The sequence below is a fragment of the Narcine bancroftii genome, chromosome 3 (assembly GCF_036971445.1).
Source record: "Narcine bancroftii isolate sNarBan1 chromosome 3, sNarBan1.hap1, whole genome shotgun sequence".
Taxonomy (NCBI): domain Eukaryota; kingdom Metazoa; phylum Chordata; class Chondrichthyes; order Torpediniformes; family Narcinidae; genus Narcine; species Narcine bancroftii.
The window spans coordinates 112,612,145-112,632,231 of record NC_091471.1 but is presented as its reverse complement, the minus strand read 5'-3'; the positions used below and the strand labels follow the sequence as shown (position 1 = coordinate 112,632,231).

General features: G+C 37.1%; 1 protein-coding gene across 9 annotated transcripts in view; it reads right to left on the bottom strand.

Annotated features, from left to right (window-relative positions):
* rfc1 (replication factor C (activator 1) 1) overlaps positions 1 to 20,087 on the bottom strand; it is a 138,830-nt gene that overhangs the window by 103,793 nt on the left and 14,950 nt on the right. For 8 of the 9 annotated variants that reach the window (XM_069924920.1, XM_069924921.1, XM_069924922.1 and 5 more), the window contains exons 4-8: positions 11,485 to 11,595; positions 8,259 to 8,494; positions 5,458 to 5,532; positions 4,745 to 4,822; positions 1,210 to 1,306 (exon numbers count right to left, since the gene is read on the bottom strand). In XM_069924920.1, the coding sequence (XP_069781021.1) occupies positions 1,210 to 1,306; positions 4,745 to 4,822; positions 5,458 to 5,532; positions 8,259 to 8,494; positions 11,485 to 11,595 (597 nt within the window). The remainder of the gene's footprint in view (positions 1 to 1,209; positions 1,307 to 4,744; positions 4,823 to 5,457; positions 5,533 to 8,258; positions 8,495 to 11,484; positions 11,596 to 20,087) is intronic. The other variant, XM_069924928.1, reaches the window with a different exon arrangement.

The window sequence follows — 20,087 nt, the reverse complement described above, 5'->3', positions numbered from 1 at the left end:
TGATCACAGACATTTTTCCCCTGGTGGGGAGTCTAAAAGGTATTATTTTAAGGTAAGCAGAGAAAGACTTAGCAGGGACCCAAGAGACAACATTTCTTCCCCACCCTCAAAAAAAACAAAACATCCCCAACATGGAGGTGGCAGGTTTGTGGAATGAGCTGCTAGAGGAAGTGGTAAAGGTAGGTACAATTATAGCATCTAAAAAGACACTTTGATTGGTACATGGGTAAGAAATAGATACAGACAAAAAGGATATGGAGGGATATGGGCCAAACATAGGCAATTCTCAGCCTCTTGGCCAAAATCAAGCTTAGGTAGGCAATTTAGCCATCTTGAATAAGTTGTCCCAAAAACAGCTTCTATGCTCCTTACCTTTCTCAATACATTTCCACCTCAGCTTTTATTCCTCTTCTACACTCCCACCTGTATCCACCCATGATCTCTTACCTGTTAGCCCACACTACTACCCCTTCCTTCCTCCCCCACATCTTTATATTCAGGCACGCTGTGGTTTCTTTTGCTCATACCTCGACGAAGGGCTCAGGCCCAAAACATTGGGTACCCTTTACTTTCTAGGAGTGCTGCATGATCTGCTGAATTTCTCCAGCACCATTGTGTATTGCAGGCTCAATCGTAAACTCTAATAAGGTGTGGAGTTTTGAACTTCTCCCCATAATCACACAGGTTTTACCCAGGCACTTCAGTTTCATCCTACGTCCCAAAAGTATTCAAGTTGAGGTCTTTGTACAGTTCCATTAATGTAGGCATATGGTAAGAAAACAAAGATGGACTTGATGGGGGATGAGAGACAGAACAAATGGGACCAATGAGATAGATTTGGGATGCAACATAGATTTATTGGGCTAAACGTTCTCCTTCTAGATCATGAGTACTTTTTAATCCCAGGTTTTCAATCTTTGTCTGATCTGTCATTTGTCAAACGTCATACTTACTCTAGCAGCATATTTTTCCTCAAAGTACAGGTATGTTAAAAAGTCAGATTTTTATATTAGGAGAAAAATGAATGTGGGAAAACAAGGAAAGTAATGAGGTTTAAAAACAGCTACTCTTGGACCCAAACCGGAGTCTGCTGCAGGCCAGTCCAAAAACAACTGCATTACTGACCCAAGCAACCCAAAACTCCATGAGGTTGCTGGCAAGTATTAAACAGAACTCAACACTGCAACTCTGCAAAGAGAGTAATCTCACCCGAATGTTCTGTTGCCTGCTCATCTGCTGTTTTTCTCGGTTCAGCCTTTACAACCAAGGATAAAGATAGCTCCTGGCTTTCTGAACCAGTCCGTGTCTGAAAAGCAACAGAATAAAGTCAACACTTGAAGAAATAAACCTGCACTGGATCCATTCCGTTTAAGTACTGTCGTGAAATGAACAATAAACAAGTTCCAGTCCCACTGATGACTTCACTTGTTCCCTCCCATAGACATTCCTTGCTAAATCACTGTTTTACTCTTCAACACTGGAAAGTATCATATCTTGACACCAAACAGTGGTTCCTTGATAGTTCAACAGTAATACCCTTGAATAAAAACAATGCTGGTGGCATTCAAATGGTTAAGTAGCACAAGTGGAGGCAAAAAGGCATTACAAAAAAAAAAAATCAGCATTTCTAGTCAAGGCATCACATCTGCAGCCTCTATCTTAAGAGAACAAAAATTTCTGGGGTCTGATTTTTATTCCTTTCAGCTCAAGCCAATGGCATTTTCGTGATGGTGGCAAAATTCCATAGGTTTAAATTTCGATCTACACAATAGATTTTCTAGACTGACAGTTCATTCCAATGCTAAAGGAACACCATTCTATCAGGTGTTAGCATTTAAGTTTTTAAATCTATTATTGAATATAAATGAACCCACTGCAAGTATAACTTGTTCTAAAGAAGTGTAGCTCTCCAGGTGTTGTTAACAATTTATCTCACTATACAACAAAACAAATGGATGCTTTTTTTTTTAAAAAAAGCAAATCATTTGGCTGCAAAGCCTCTGGCAGGTTAAAAAGTCAAAAATAAAGTAAATATTCAACAGATCACACAATATCTGTGGGATGAGAAAGAGTTTACCTGTTAGGTTAACAGCCCTTTAGCACAATTGAAGAAGCTCGCATGAACAACCTGAAAGTTGATCCTTAGATGCCACCTGATTGACTAATTAGTTTCAGTACTGTTTTATTTCAGATTTCCAGCAACTGCAGTTTAAGCTTTTTTTAAATTGTCTAATAATGTGTACAAATCTTATTTCTTTCCATTTGTTTTATTTTAATAAAACAATGAGGCATCTAGCCAATGCTAGTAAATTAACATCTTGGATAAAAAAAATAAGCACTGGAATCGGCCATGCAGTCTCATGACTGCAACAGTTCAGAAAGACCATTACTTACCTCAAGTTCACACTCACATTCTTCCCCTGCTTTCCTTACTGTGCAAAAATCTGACCTACATTTATTCAGCTTCCAAACATCTAAAGCCCCACCCCCCACCAAACCAGAGGAATGGAATTCCTAAGATCAAAAAAAAATAAAAATGGAGGCTCAAGAAACTAGATGCTGGAACCTGGAGCTAAGCTGGGAAAGAGAGAATCAACATCGGCATAGAAATTCAATAGTCAAAAGCTAATGGCTAGAATTCTAACAAATTCCCATATTCTACACCACAGATAGGAGTTTCTCTGCATCTAACCATTCTATGCTCCAATGGTTTATACTTGCTGGAAGTTGATGTTAATCTCAAAAGCCATCGTTGTTAGTTATACAGAATCAATGCAATAAATTTTACACAGAAATGTCCACGAAAAATCATTTTGGTGCATGCAGTACCAGGAATCCTCTAGGTTTACTTATATTATTTCTTTAAATCTGTTAACAATTTATTCTTTTTGCACTTGGAGCACAAGATTTATTACTATCCAGCTGCTATGATAAATACATTTTCTACACATTTTGACATGACTCAAACCCTAACTGAAGAAATAATTTCCAAAAACAAATCTACTGGAGGACCTCAGCAGGTTTAGCAGCAAGGGAGAAAAAGAATGGTGGATGTTTTAGGTCGGAACACTTCATTAAGGCTCTCCTCTGTGAAGCCTCAAGGGCAGGTTGACTTTAAAGGTTTTCTTCTCTCCCAATGATGTTGTTTGATCTGCTGAGCTCCTCCAGCAGATTATAACCACGTAGCTGGGTGGCAGGAGGGTAAGGGTGGAAATGATGAGCATGATTGAGAATAGGATGCAAGGAAAATATTAGGGGAATTAAGATTTTTCGATTGCTCTCAGACTGCGTACTAGAATCTGGAGCAAATGCGGTGGACTCACTAGCATCACATCTCAAAGAGGTCTATTATGGAGATTTGATTTCCTGGGAATTCATAAGTGACTGAACAGATAATCCTCAAAACCAAATAAAGTCAGAGCTGCTCAGACTAGAAAAGCACAAGCGAGTTCTTTTAGCCTCATTTCCTAGCCACCCATTTTTAGTTTTGATGAAAGAATCTTCAACCTGAAATATTAAATCTCAAGTTCATCTTCCCATTAATCTGAATATTTCCAGTATTTTCTGATTTTGAATCAGATTTCCAGCATCTGCTGCATTTATTTTTCCATTTACCATATATGCCATTGTATAGAACAATCCTCAAACTTTAAAATGTCACCTTTTTTAAAAAAAAAATCACCATCTTCCTGCTGGCTCCAATGCAATCTTACGCATGCCCCATTGATTATTTGTGAAGTCTCAGCACTCCTCCACGGAGTCCACCCGTCCAGTCCAACTGCTGTCGGCTCTGTACAGGTTTTAAATAGCCTATTACAGAAGCCGACAGTGGTTTATTTTTAAATATCCAAATAAAGTTTAAACCTTTAAATGATCATTTGTTTTGTGATCTGTTTCAACAGCATCCAATGGTCAGTGGTAAGTGCCAGATTTTTTTTTGGAGGAGGAGTTGTCTTATTCAAAGGGTATTGTTCAAACCAACATTTTGGATGGAAATTCGAGTGTCATCCTATACAACTGCAATATACAGTAGGTAACAGTACTGAAGTAAACAGAGAAATATATTGCCCCAAGAAATTCTTAAAAGCCACTTCTTGAAACATTGCACACAAGGCATTTTCGAACCAACAAATCACAATTCAACACATTCATGAGCAAATTTTTCTATTATTTACGATTTAATTGGGGTGGGCAACCTATGGCCTGCAAACCAAATTTATCCAACCCAATGCAAAAGTACTAAGTGTACCTGGCCCACTGATACAAGTACACTTACCATCCATTCAGGCAACATCCAAACCATCCCCCCCCCCCACCCCATCAACCACCACCCCCCCCAAACAAGGGGTACACACCTGTTTCATCTACACTTCGTACATCCTTCCTCATCCTACCATTTACTCTCAACTTGTACAGTGCTAAATACAACATGGCAGCCAGCAAGGCCAAATTTCCCAAGACCTGCTTATCGCCATTTATTTTGATGCATTGGCCACCCCTGCCATAGGCACTATTTTGCGTAGATATGCCCCTGCGTTATGGAGTGTAGATTTTCCAATGCATGCCTACTTCAGTTAATTTGTGCATATGTAAATATTTGAATTGTAATATGAATACATGCATCTTTAAGCCTGAATGAATGAGTGTATGCCGTTCAACCAATGACACACCATCTGGCCTACACATGGTAAAAGGTTGCTGCCCAGATTTAAATTGTAACAGAAGTTCCCATTTCAGAAGTTACCTTTTTGCTTTTTGGCAGGTCATCCAACATTGCCAATGTTCTTGCAAATTCTTCATCCTCGTGCAGCTGCCGTTCAAGCTGAAAAGTTAGAAACCAGAACATATTTTTTTTTAAAAATCCATGAGCAATACATAGGCAAAGAATTTAGCAAGTGTTTTCTCAACGAGTGGGAAAACAGCTGTTACTTGAGTAGAATGATTCACATGGGACAAACCCATACAAAAGATGTGAAGTGCCACAATCTCTTCTTATTCTGTTTTAAATTTTTTATTTAGTACTTCGAAGTGCCACAATCTCAAGAGGGGATGGATTCAGTGTGACCTACTTTCCCTGACAGGTACCTATTAGAAAGAAGTGAATATGAAGATCTCACCTTGTTGAGTCGAGAATAACAACAGCAAGACAAACTGAGAAGGCCTAGATACTGCACTATAGTATAAATAGATTAAATTTCAAGTTTGGACTTTTGTCTGCCCTGTGCAAGAGGAAGTTACACATGGCAGAATTATTTTAAAATTTGCCATGAACCACAAGGTCATACTCCACTGATTAAAAAACAAATTAAAAATAACTAAGAATAAAATATACCTCTTCAGTCAAAAATAATTGTAAAAATTAACAAAAATTAAAATTCAGAAGACATAATAAATTAAAAAGAAATTGCTTGGAAGTTACATTTTCCCTTTCGATGCAAACTTTTCAGCTTCAATTACCTCTGCATCTTCATCAAGTTGCAGCTGGCGAGCTAGCTCTTCATCATCCACAGTTGAATCAGCACTGGCTGAAGGCTAAAATCAAAAGGAGCAAAGTTCATCCTTTTGTTCCATACAAAAGCATTTATTTTCCACTTCCAACCAAAGTATCAGATATGTACAAGCTTAGGCACACCATCTCACTATTCAGTTACTCAGCATGTCATAAAGCACCATTCTCACCTTGATCCATGCATTTTCAGCAGAAACTCCTGCAAACTAATGCAAAATAGAAATGCAAAATCCAACCTTTTCTAATCCAAAGGTGTTACAATTAATCCAGTCCTGCTATTCTCAACCTTGTCTAAGGGGTCAGGCCTTTAACATGCATATCCCAGTGATTTCATCTCCAAATGTTGGTAGATTAATTAGATGTGGGTGGTTGGCAGGAGGATCAAGATGGAAATGATGGACATGAGCAAGAACAAAAAAAATTAAGTGGGGAAATAAGATTTGAAGATTGCTATCAGACTGGGATAGACAATGGGCCACGTTAGGAAATAAGAGAATTACAAAGGCTATTTTCAAATATCAATTTTAATTACCTTCTGCATCAATTAAAGCAACACTAAATGCTCTTGGTCATTCAATAAAGCAATCTCAATTCCTTTCTCTGCTGAGTTGGCCAACCTCACGGGAAAAGAATAGATGCAGCAGAGATAGGAATTGAGATTGCTTTATTGAATGTCCATTCTCATCAAATAATTACTCAGTGCACTAACCAGAAAGTAGACTGAACAGCACAAATTAAAATATTCAACTTCATTACCCAGTTACTCTGCATTAATTGCCCTCAATAATATTGTATTACAACAAAATTAACAACTTTTCCATGTTTTCAATATAGATGCTCTCCAAACCCAAACAACTAATCCATATGCACAAAGAATGGCTGTTAGCAAAGATGATAAAGATCAAGTAGAGCAAAATAAAATAAATGAAAGGATAAGGAAGATCTGAAGTTCATGACTATCCAAAATCATCGCGTCCATACAAGTAAATAAATGCAAGTGTGTCCGAGATAAAGCAAAGAAGCCAGTCCATTGGTCCAACACATCCTGAAATTGCCTCCCTGAACTTGTCTCATTTGGCCATTTGCCTGTGTTTGTCCCACATGCCGCTGAACCTTTCCCATTTGTGCACCTAAATATCAAATATTGTAACTGTTTGCTACATCTACCAATGTCTATAACCAGGGTGAAAAAGGCACCCCTTGGGTCCCTTTTAAAATCTTTTCCCCTCACCTTAAACATGCCCTCTAACTTTAGAATCTCCTAACCTGGGAAAAAGACTGATCATTCTTACTTACAATCCCCTTAGAATTTTGTACATCTCTAAAACATACATGATACCCTGAACAATGAATGCAAATGTGCCCTACATTTTCTTTAGCACCCTGTCAATCTGTACCATCACTTTCCAGGAACTATTTACACATACCCCTAAATCCCATTGTTCTACAATACTCCCCAGGGACCTGCAATTTACTGTGCAAGTGCTCCTCCAGATCAACTTCCCAAAGTGCCACACCTTCACTTGCCAGAGTTAAATTCCATCTATCATTACTCTAAATCAGTGAATTTCAAACCCTCCCCGCCCCACCCCCCCACCAACTCAACTCACATTCCACCTTAAGCAATCCATGCTATAAGTGCTGTGATTAGTAAGGGATTACCTGAAGTGGAAAGAAAAAGTTTGAAAACCACTGTTTTAATCGTACCTAATTGACTATGTGCACGGTTTCATAAGTCCAAAGGAAATGGGTCAATGACAATTTTTCTCAAGCAAAATATTTCATTCTCAATTGGGTCTAGAGCAGTGGTTCTCAACCTCCCCTTGCTTAGTAAAGGATTGCTCATCACCTTAAACAATCCCTTAGTAATCACAGAACATTTATGGCACTGGAATTGCTTATGGTGCAATATGAGTTTAGGGGAGCAGTTTGAAAACCACTGCTCGAGATCTTGTAATCATTGATCATCTTTATGGTTCACTGATTTTGGTGTCATCCACAAACTTACTAATCATGTTAGCTGCACGGTCTTTTCTTTGTAAATGATTTGGATGACAAACACTTGGATCACACATACAGTAACCTTCTAGAGAACCTACCACGCCAACTTTCTCCAAATGGATTTAGCAAGGTACTTTATTTACCTGCCCTCAATCCTCTTGGTCATCTCTTCAAAATAAAACTCAAATTTGAGAGACACTATTTCCTACACACAAAACTATGTTAACCATCTCTAATCAGTCCTTACCTTTCCAAAGGCATGTTGATACTGTTCTTCAGAAACCCCTCCACTAACTTTCCCACCACTGATGTCAAGACCACCCCTACTTATCCTTTGAACTCTTCTTAAATAAAAATACAATACCAACCACCCTCCTTATACCCAACCCTTGACTAACAAATATCTCTGCCAGGGCTCCCACAATTTCTTCTCTGGCTTTCCATGATATTCTAGGATTGTGAAAAGGAGAGAAAAGATTTTTCACATGTGGTTCTGTACCAAGAGACAGTCAAATAGAAACAATGGGACATACCCTATACCTTGATAAAGGGCTCAAGCCCGAAACATCAATTATGTATTTTAACCTTTGTCAAGTTTCTCCAGCTGTGTTTTAACTTCAACTACAGTGTCTGCAGATTTTCATATTTTACTTCACACTACTACCTTTAGTAATGGAACCCACTCCTAGCCTGTTCAAAACAGAACCATGGGTAAATATAACAGGGTTGTAATGCAAACAATCCTTACTGCTTTCCTTTTGCTGGCCACCATCTTTTTACTTGATCTCTTCACACTATTTGAACCAAAATAATCTTGAACTGATGTGGCAGTGAATTTCACTGGACTTGCTGCTTTGGGTTGCATTGGTTTGAGCTGTGATTTATTGTCTGCAGTCCTTCCAGATCCAGATGTTCCAGGGTGGCTACCATTTTCCCTGAATTTCTGGCTCATCTTCCTACTTTGCAGAAAGTCATCCTCTTCATCTGGAGATAAAAGGAAAAAGAGAGGGAAAGAAAAAGGTAAGCTTTTTGCTCCAAAGGGATGTGCCATTCAAATGCTGCTTTTAAATATTAAACAAAACTAATAATTCCAAAAGCATCCTGCAGAACAACTGACACTTTTAAACGTGGGTGACTCAAATAACTTCTTCCAGTTAAAAAAAATTCTCAGGTTTTTAAAAATCTCTTTCAAAACAGTTGTCAAGAGAAAATCTAACATATCCAAATCACACAACAACTTTATTGACAGAATAGTGAGAAATTTAAGAAAGACATAGCATGAAAGATTATGTATTTAGCATTAAAATATTTAAAATAACAATTAGCAGAAAAAAAATTGATTTTCAATGGCAAAAGCCAATGAACTTAATTTTGACTCCATCTCAATCCCTGATTGCGAGAAGGCTCATTTTACTGTGGTGGAAAGATCTTGTCCCTCCCAAGCAATACACAATGGTCATTGGATTTGATGGCATCCCTCTCTCGAGAGAGAAAAAAAATCAGATGTTCAACTACTAAAAAGAGTACTAACTTTTTTTTCTCCTTGGGGTTCTTTTTTTTCCATTATTTTCAAAATTTATAGATCCATTTTTTTTTTCCCTTTTTCATGAACCTATTAATACTGAAATTAGTAATTGATGCCCAATTTTGATAGTAATTTCTCATAATAGGTTAGGATTAGAAATTAAATTATAAACTTTAAACTTAAAAAAAAATCAACGGATATATGCATCTTGTTTACCATTGCTACCTACCTGTAATTTTAATTTACTGTTACCTGAACATCATATATAATCTGATATTTTTACCAAAACCAATAAAAAGATTTTCAATGGCAAAAGAATCTTTAATGAATTAAACCTATCAGGAGTAAAAAAAACATCTGACAGTTATGCAAACTTCTAATTGCTGAGGCTTTTTCTAAAAAAATACTGAATAACCAAGTGAGTAATGGATCAACCTGTGGTTGTCTCCTCTTTCAACTAACAAGGTTCCAATGTTATCCAGAAGTATCTGATATTCCAAACATATACAATAAACTGATTCTATCAGTTCATCTCCTTCAATCTCTCCACTACTACAGGAATTGAACAGGGAACATATTCTCCTAATAACATGCAAACAAACTACTGTGGACTCCACCCAACTAAAAATGACTCCTGGTCCATTATACCCATCAAAATTAGTAGCATCTGGTTAGTGACATGTGTAATTGCTGTTTCATTAAAGTGAAGAAAATTATTCAGGTGAGAGGCCTGGGTACCATCATAACAACATGGAAGTAGAAGCAGGCCTTTGTGGACACCAGAACTAAGTTAAACAAGAACAATAGTACTGGACTCAACTATTAGCATAAATTTCATAGAGACTAAAAACCTACAAGGGCAGAGGAGAACTAAACCAGTCTCATGGATTGTGCCATTAGCAGACAGCCTGAGAGGCTAACTGCAAGTATGTAGATTAGCACATTTCCACAATAAGTGTCTACTAAGTGGGGAAAATTACTGGAATGGATTCTGAGACAGAATTTGGAAAAGCAAGAACCGATTAGAAAAATGCCATACGACTTTTTTCATGGAAAAAGACATCTCATGAATTTGATTTTTTTTAGTAAATATCCCCAAGACCATTGAAAAGGTAGGGCAGTCAACATTATAGCTATGAACTTTAACAATGTTTTGGCCATGGTTGATTAGTCCAAAACATTAGATCTCATGATCACCTAACCCACATGGACAAACGTAGATTAGATCAGCGTGTGAACATACGAATCCAGGGTGAGCAAACCAATAGGACACAAAACTCACTTGGAAGGAATCAAAGAATAGTAGTGGAAAATGCTTTTGGACACATGCAACCAGTGTTGGGTCCATTTTTTGCCCAACACAGTAAAATTTAGATGACAGTATAGTTTGCAAATGACACCAAAATGACACCAAAATTGGTGTTGTAGCAGTGAGGAGACCATCCAAAAATTAACTTGCACCCAAGACCTTGGCCCACTGCTACAATCATTCCACAGCAGATGCAATCTCATTGGCTCTCCACTCACCCTGAATCACCTGGACAACAGCAAAACCTACATCAGGCTGCTTTTCATCAATTACAGCTCAGTTTTCAACACCATCATCTTCCTAGTACTGGTCAGCAAGCTTCAAAACCTGAGCCTCCTCATCTAGATCATTGATTTACTCATTGGAAGACCACAGTCAGTGAGGATTGGTAGCAGCATCTCCTCCTCACTGATGATCAACACAAGCATACCTCAATGGTGCTTGCTTAGCCCACTACTCTACTCTCTCTACATCCATGACTATGTGGCTCGGCACAATTCAAATGTCATCTATAAATTTGCTGATGACACTGGTTAGGAATGAGGAAGCTACAGGAGTGAGATAGATAAGCTTGTTGGGGGTGTCAGAACTGGCAACCTTGCCCTCGACATTAGCAAAACTAAGGAATTAATTGTGGACCTCAGGAAGAAGAAACCAGAAAAACAAAACAGTCAGCAATGGAGAGTGTAAAGAACTTCAAATCCCTGTGTGTCAACATCTCTAAAGCTCTATCCTGGGGCCATCATGTCAATGCAATCCTGAAGGCAGCAGACCAGCAACTATATCTGATTCAGAAGCACAGAATAGACCCAATAAGGCTCTAATCTTTACACAGGCCAGAAACTGAAAAATCCAAGATCAGAGTGCACTCACTATCCATTTTCTGTTTGTCCAAATCATTCTAAGACCATTGTAAATTTATCCATGTTGCAAGTGGTGTCATGTGCAAAAGTATTTTGAACAAGAATTCATCCAAACTAGTTATGTCAACTAATCAATTGTATTTTCTGATCTAGATTAGAAAAAGTACATAGGAAAACAAAAATGTGAAATAACAAAACTAAAGGCAAATTGGTATTATCCTGCATTCTTTCAAAAGCTGACAATTGCATGCAGAAACTGATCAATTCCATTTATTACCTGTTTCAGAAACTACAATTACAGGCTCTGCTTTAGAGAATTTTGTAGATTTGGATGAGGAAGAACCTTTCTTGGGTTTCTTATCTGGAGGAGATGCTTCTGGTTCAGAATCTGCAGTACAACAAAATGTTTAAAAATAAAGCACGTGTTTTATTCAGAAAATCCATCTTGTTTCAATACAAACATGGAACAAGTAAGTATAATATTCTCAACCAGATGTTAACTATTTGGCGCTGTACAAAATCTCACAGATACAAAAAATCCAGGTTTCTTTGCTATTGTAGCCGAACTTGGGCTGGGAGGTAAAACAGAATTGAGAAAGGGTCACAACTGCCAGTCCTCATCTGGTTGTTGTATAAGAGGGAAATAAAACCCCAGGGATTTTATCTGTTCAATGATAAATTAACAACCTAGCTGGTCCCCAACATAATGCCCATCAGTCTACCTTGCATCAAAAGCAGAACAGCCAATCAAGGCAGAAAGTACCAGAAAGCTAGTCAGCCACAACATTGCAATTGTATATTTATATAAAATTAAATATTCATACATATCTATAAACCTGCTCATGACACAAATAGTAAATCTGCTCAAATTAATCTTTTATTACTGGTACATAATCAACACATCCAAGTCAGCACCTGCTGTATTGAGGTCATGAAGAATCAACCTTATTGTGTAGGTCTGAGCTGACATTAGTGAAGCAGCTGAACTTTTAATGACAATTCAGTGACTTTCATCTTAATTATTCTCAGCAGTTCAAGTTTCCTTGTCCCTGGTAACCTAATGTACATCAATACCATCGTGAAAACCTATTTACATTAACATAGCTAAAATCTAAAGTACAAACAAGTCGAAGGTCAGCACACCCCCATTACACAAATACTTTTAGAATGATTGCAATATACATTTTACAAACAGAATGTACCAAAAGACTCTCAGGTTTAACATAACTGCACAATTGACAATTTATGTAACAGACCACTTATAATTTAAACAACTTTGCAAACAAAGCAATAGTCTTCCTCACCCATTATACCAGGCAGGTGAGCAGCTTGTTCCCAACTAATTACAACTAATCTAACTATGCCATAGAATAACCTAGAACTGGTGAGTAATGAACGGATTTCTTCCACAGTTCCTCTCTTCTTATTGAAACCTAAGGAAATTTCAATCAGAAGGTTCACTGCTCAGAAACCATTTGTTTTTAGGTTAGTAATAACAAACAAAAAAAATGGCTCTGATGAACTTATCCAACTCTCTAATTGGCAGGGTCAACTGTGTATATTGCCAAGATTGCAGTACTTTTTCCAGTCCTTGCCAATTCCACTACCTCAAACCTTTTTTTGTTTAAAAACCTTTATTAAGCATGTTGAGCAATTTATTTGGAACTGTAAGGTACCTACTGTAAGGTCCATGGAAAAGTTAACATAGGATTACAGGTTAGGAGGCATCCGGTTGCCTAGTTTCAAAAAGAATTATTTGGCAGCCCAAATGAGATTCATTTCTTCATTTTTTTTTGAGAGGGAGGAAACCCCCTCATGGATACAAATTGGATTACACTCTCTGAAAGAAAGTGTAGAAATGGAATTCCAGAATTATAGCCAGCTGAACAAACAACCCCATTTTAAAACACTTGGTTAAAATATAGGACGAGACCTGTGGAGGCTCTGGACTGAAGAGGATGGTTATCGAAGACACCTTTTATTTTCTAAAATACAAACAAACCATATAATTTTTTTACATTCATGTACAATGTAGCGTTGGAAGACACACCTACGCATTCAGCGGTTCTGCCGGGCATGCGTGGTGCCTCCTGGGTGCGTGAACTTTTGGAAAAGGTGAGGGCTGTGGGGGTGCCCGAACGGCGGCGGCCCGATGAGATCGGTGCGTCGCCGTCGAGTATCCAAACCCGCAGCCGCACAGGTAAAGGACCTATTGTGCATGAGGAGGAAGAGGAACTTACCTTGCTAGAATCTACTCAGGAGGAGGAGTTAGAGAAGGTAGGCCTCAAAAGATGGTTTTGGAAGGGATTGCTTGTCAAATGGAGAATATGTCAAAACAAATGTCAACTTAAATGACCCAAGGATTTATGGAGGTGAAAACAAAAATGAATACTTTTGTGTGATGAAATTACAACTATAAAACAAGAAACAACTATAGTTAAAAGTGATATTAACAGATGTACAAAATCTGTTGATACTGTACAAGATAACTTTTTAAAAATTGAAACAGCTTTCTCTGAATGTCAAGATCAGGTGGAGCATAATAGGGAAAAAATGGAGGATTCCTTTGTAGACTGGGGGATTCAAAAAAGGGATTTATTGAAGATTGATATGTTGGAAAATCAAAGCCGGAGGAATAATGTGAAAATAGTTGGTCTTCCAGAGGATATTGAAGGTTCTGATCTAATAAAAAATTTTAAGCACTGGATTCCTAAAGTATTACTGGATCAAGCTCAGAGCGTTGAGGAAAAAACCACTTCCAGGACAAATACTGAGAGCAGTTCTGATTTGTTGTTTGAAATATCAAGATAGAGAGACGATCTTATGAATGGTGGTACAGAAAGCACGGCAAAGTCAATTTCCATTGATGGTTCAAAATAACTTTTTTAATGCCAATTTGAGGCAGGAGGTTATTAGAAGACGAGGGGAATTTAATTGAGCTAAAGATGTACTGTGGCAAAAGGATAAAAAGTTTGCCTTTCGTTATCCTGCAATTTTGAAAGTTTTTTTTATGGAAATTTTCAATCCCAACTTTTTGAGAATGATCGTGATGCTTTGGTTTTTGTTCATTCATTGCCAGAATTGCGAATGTATGGTCAGTTTTCACCATCATCTCCTAAGAGGAGGGTAAACGGAAATGCAAATGGTAAGAATGGAGTCTTCTTAACATTGAAGACCCGGAACAATCACTGGGTTTGGAATCATTGGGCTGAATGTATCTATTATATTTGATTGTCCTTTATAATGAGTATGCGTCTGGCTGGGGGGGGGGGGGGGGGGGGGGGGGTGGATGACACCAAAAGCTTTGATACTCATCTGCCACCAGTGGGTTTACCACACCCAGAGTTTTAGGGTGTTACTAACTTTGGGTGTCTTTTTTTTAATTTTTGGGATACTTTGACTTTTTGAGGGGGAGAAAGGGGGGAAATTTTTTTTTTCCTTTCTCTCTCCTTTTTTTTCTTTCTGTCTATTAAGAGTATTTTTTTATTTTGAAGATTTATAAGGGGGAGCGTTACTTTATAGTCTGTAAATATATTAGTAGATAGTAAAAATGTCTACTTTGAATTTTGCAACTTTTAATGTTCAGGGATTAAATAATCCAATTAAGCGAAAGAGGGTATTGGCTTATATTTAAAAAATGAAAATTGATATTGCCTTTTTACAAGAGACACATTTGACTCAAAAAAGAACATTTGAAATTGAAAAGAGACTGGGTTGGACATGTGTTTTCTTCTTCTTTTAATTCTAAGGCAAGAGGGGTGGCGATTTTGATTCATAAAAATTTACCATTTGAACTGGAATCGTCAGAAGGAAATGTTGGGAGAGTTTTAAGAGTGAATTGTAAAATTTTGCTGAATCTTGGACTTTGCTTAATCTTTATGCACCTAATATAAATGATTAGTGGTTTATTTCAGAAGCTTTTTGTATTGTTAACTAGAGCTAATGAAAATATTTTAGTTGAGGGAGATTTTAATTGTTTTTGGACCCTTTATTGGATAGAAATCCAAAAAGTATAAGGAAATAAAAGATGGTAACACAAATTGGTGTGTTGATGAAAGATTTAAATCTGGTAGATATTTGGAGAAAGGTTAATCCTACAGAGAAAGATTTTTCTTTTTATTCTTCACAACATGATTCCTTTTCTAGAATAGATTTTTTCTGTTATCAGCACACCTACAGGGTAGAATATTGTAAGCTGAATATAAAAGTAGAGTTATATCAGACCATTCGTTATTATTCTTTTCTTGTGAAGGTTCGGAAGTAGTACATTCGTCGTACAGATGGAGGTTTAATGCAATGTTACTGAAAAAACCCAGGGTTTGTTTCTTTTATTAAAGAACATATCTCTATTTCCAACTGAGAATGTTAATTCTGTGGATAGTCATTTTGTATTATGAGACACTTTGAAAGCTTATTTGAGAGGACAGATCATTAGTTATTCTACGAAAGTTAAGAAACAATATATGGCAGAAAGTTTAAGATTGGAAAAACAGATTGCTGAGTTAGAGAAAGATTTTTAGAAGGATGTGACAGAAGAAAAAAGCTGCCTTAGCAAAGTTGAAATTACTTTATAATACATTACAAACTTATCAGTTTGAGTGCTTAATTAATCGATCTAAACAACGTTATTTATGAGTTGGAAGAGAGAGCTCATAAGGTACTTGCTTGGGAACTGAAAATTGAACAGACATCTCGGATTATTAATGCTGTTAAACAGAATTCAACAATTACCTAAAAGCCTCGGGAAATTAATGACCAGTTTTATTCATTTTATCAAAAATTATATACTTCTATGGGGAAGCAAGACAATGGTTCTATTGAATCTTATTTATCTAAATTAACGTTACCGGTATTAGAAGAGAAAGATGTTCAGGAATTGGAATCTCCATTTACAGATTTTTAAATTAAGGAAGCTATACAGGAAATGCCAAATGGAAAGTCTCCAGGGGATGATGGATTTTCTATGGAATTTTGTAAAAGATTTTATGATGATTTATCTAATGTATTTGGAGATGTGCTAAAACAAGTTATTGAGGATCAGACGATACCGGAATCTTGTTCAAGTGCTTTAATAACTGTTATCCCAAAAAAAGATAGAGATCCACTAAAAGTGTCTTCATATAGGCCTATTTCCCAATTAAATGTAGATTATAAAATTATAGCAAAAGTATTAGCTAACAGACTTGCTAAGTATTTACCCAAGTTGATACATACTGATCAAACAGGTTTTATTAAAAATAGAAATCCATCAGATAATATTCTTCAATTAATTACTTTGGTCAATCCATTCCAAAATCAGCCTATCCATCCTAACCATCCTAATGGTGGCTGCACGAGATGCACAAAAGGCTTTTGATAGGGTTGAATGGGATTTTTTATTTTAGGTGTTAGAAAAGTTTCAATTCGGCCCTTTTTTTATTGGTTGGTTAAAGCTTTATATACAAACCCGATTGCCAGGGTGGTGACAAATAGTGATGTTTCTTTACCATTTAATTTGACTCGTTCAACTCTGCAGGGCTGTCCATTGTCACCAGCCTTACTTGCATTGGCTATTCAATCGTTGGCTCAGTCTATTAGGCAAAACGATGAAATTAGGGGGATGAAGGTTATGAATGAAGAATACAAGATCAATTTATTTGCTGCTGATGTTTTGATATATTTGACGGAACCGAGGCAGTCGTTGAAGGAGTTACAAGAATGTTTGTCAAAATTTGGAGAAATATCCGGATATAAAGTTAATTGGGATAAGAGTGAATTTTTACCAGTAGGAATAGGAGATTATTCTGAATTTAAAATTATTACAAAATTAAAGTGAACAAATAAAATTAAATATTTGGGTCTGTTTGTAGATGCTAACTATCAGTCACTGTATCAGTTAAATTGTGTGCCTATACTAAAACGGATTAAAGCGGATTTGATTAAATGGAAAGATCTTCCATTAACTTTGATTGGCCAGGTCAATTGCATTAAAATGAATATTTTCCCCAAATTCAATATTTATTTCAATCAATGCCTTGTTTACTTTCAAAGGGCTATTTTCACGATCTGAATAAGGCAGTGCGGGAGTTTTTATGTAAGGGTAAATTAGTTTGAGTGGCATTGCATAAACTTGCATGGAAATATGCATTGGGTGGACTTCAGTTACCACATTTTCAAAATTATTATGTAGCTGCCCAGTTGAAATTTATTAGTAGATTGATGGATTTAGATGAACCCCCTAGCTGGGCTTGGGTGTAAATGGCATGTATTTCTGAGGCTGAGGTACATCAATTTATATTTCATTGGAATTAGAATTTGTTACAGGAACATAATATGCCAGTATTGAGACATTTGTTAAAAGATTTGGACTAAAGAAATATAATTTTAAGATCAAAAGGTAAATTATCAATTTTAACTCCATTGTATAATATCCAGCTTATTCCTTTTTCAATGTTTAATAAATATTTAAAGAGTTGGGATTCTAAGGGTATAAAGACAATACAGGGTTGTTTTGAAGAGGGACAATTTCTTTCTTTTAATCAATTGAGGGAAAGATTTGTTATATCTCTAAATTGTCTGTGCTTTATCAACTCAGAGCCTTGGTAAAAGATAATTATGGTAGAGAGATGAATTTACCGACTTTGACGAGATTTGAATCTTTGATTTCCTCTGTACCAAAGAAGGGTCATATTTCGGTTATGTATCATTTGTTACAGGATAATATGGATAAACCGGATTGGGAAAAATCTAAACAAATGGGAAAGTGACTTAGCGTTTATTTTCCCCTGAAGATAATTGCGCAGATATGTGTCAGGATAATGTAATTAAATTGACTAATGTAAGATATGGAATGGTTAATTATAATTTTCTACATCAATTATATTTGACCCCGGAGAAAATTAAAAAAATATGGGTTTAGTAATTTGGATTCTTGTTTTAGGTGTTGTTTATGTACTGGAACTTTTTTTTAAACATGCTGTTTGTTCTTGTGTTAAAGTTCAACCATTTTGGCAAGAAATTAAGATAGTTTTGGAAAAATTATATAACTTTAAATTACCATTAGATCCAACGATTTTTTTGTTGGATGATATAACCATATAACCACTTACAGCACAGAACAGGCCAGTTCGGCCCTACTAGTCCATGCCGTAACAAATTCCCACCCTCCTAGTCCCACTGACCAGCACCCGGTCCGTACCCCTCCAGTCCTCTCCTCTCCATGTAACGATCCAGTCTATCCTTAAATGTAACCAATCATCCCGCCTCAACTATGTCTGCCGGAAGCTCATTCCACATCCCTTCCACTCTTTGCGTAAAGAAATTTCCCCTCATGTTCCCTTTATAATTTTCCCCCTTCAATCTTAAACCATGCCCTCTAGTTTGAATCTCCCCCACACTAAATTGAAAAAGCCTATCCACATTTACTGTCTGTCCTTTTTAAAATCTTAAACACTTCTATCAAGTCCCCTCTCAATCTTCTACGCTACAGAGAAAAAAAGCCCTAGTCTGCACAACCTTTCCCTGTAACTCAAACCTTGAAATCCTGTCAACATTCTCGTGAACCTTCTCTGTACTCTCTCTATTTTGTTTATATCGTTCCTATAATTTGTACGCAAAACTGTACGCAGTATTCCAAATTTGGCCTCACCAATGCCTTGTACAATTTCATCACAACCTCCCTACTCTTGAATTCAATACTCCAATTTATGAAGGCCAACATTCCAAATGCCTTCTTTACCTCACCATCTACCTGAGTATCAACCTTGAGGGTACTATTTACCATCACTCCTAAATCCCTTTGTTGCTCTGCACATCTCAATAGCCTACCATTTAATGCATATGACCTATTTAGATTTGCCTTTTGTAAGGTAAAAACATCATGAGTTGGGACCGGAGAAGGAGTCATCCAGTACTAAGGAGTAACAGGATGCAGGTATGACCTTGTACGCTCAAGATAAGTGTGGCAATAACGAGAATGATGTGCAGCAGACTAACAGAGAAGGGTAGCAACAGCTTATTCATTGGACAATGTAATGGTATGATAATTTGTAAATAGCATCCCTCAGAACACTTTCCATCAACTTGCCCACCACAGACGTCAGACTTACAGGCCTATAATTCCCAGGTTTGCATTTGGACCCTTTCTTAAACAGAGGAACCACATGCACCACCCTCCAATCCTTTGGTACCACCCCCGTGGCCAGTGACATCCTAAATATCTGTTAATGGCCCCACTATCTGTCCACAAGCCTCCCTGAGTGCCCTTGGGAATATTTTGTCCGGTCCCGGAGATTTATCCACCTTTATCTTTTTCAACACAGCCATCACTACCTCCTCGGTTATCCTTATATGCTTCATGACCTCCCCACTATTTTTCTTTACTTCAACTGGTTCAATATTTTTTCCCTAGTGAATACCGAGGCAAAGAAATCATTCAAAATTTCCCCCATTTCCTCTGACTTCTCACTCAGCCTTCCTTTGCTATCTACAAGGGGTCCAATTTTATCCCTCACTAATCTTTTACTTTTAATGTACCTATAGAAACCCTTTGGATTTATTTTTACTCTGTCTGCCAAAGCCTCTTCGTGCCTTTTTTTGGCCTTTCTAATTTCTTTCTTAAGATTCCTTCTACACTCCTTGGAGTCCTCTTTCAAACTCTCAGCTCCCTGCTCTTTATACCTCTTGTACACCTCCCTTTTTCTCCTAAACAAATTTCCAATATTCCTCGAATATGGTTTCTATGAGAGGAATGGGGCTGGATAAAATTTAAATTGCCTTTGTACGTGCTATCAGTAGCGCGTAAATGTGTAGCTGGTACCTGGAAAGATACTACAGAGGTTAATATAGCACGCTGGCATAATTAATTGAAAGCTTGTATTGTTATGGAAAAAATTACTTATA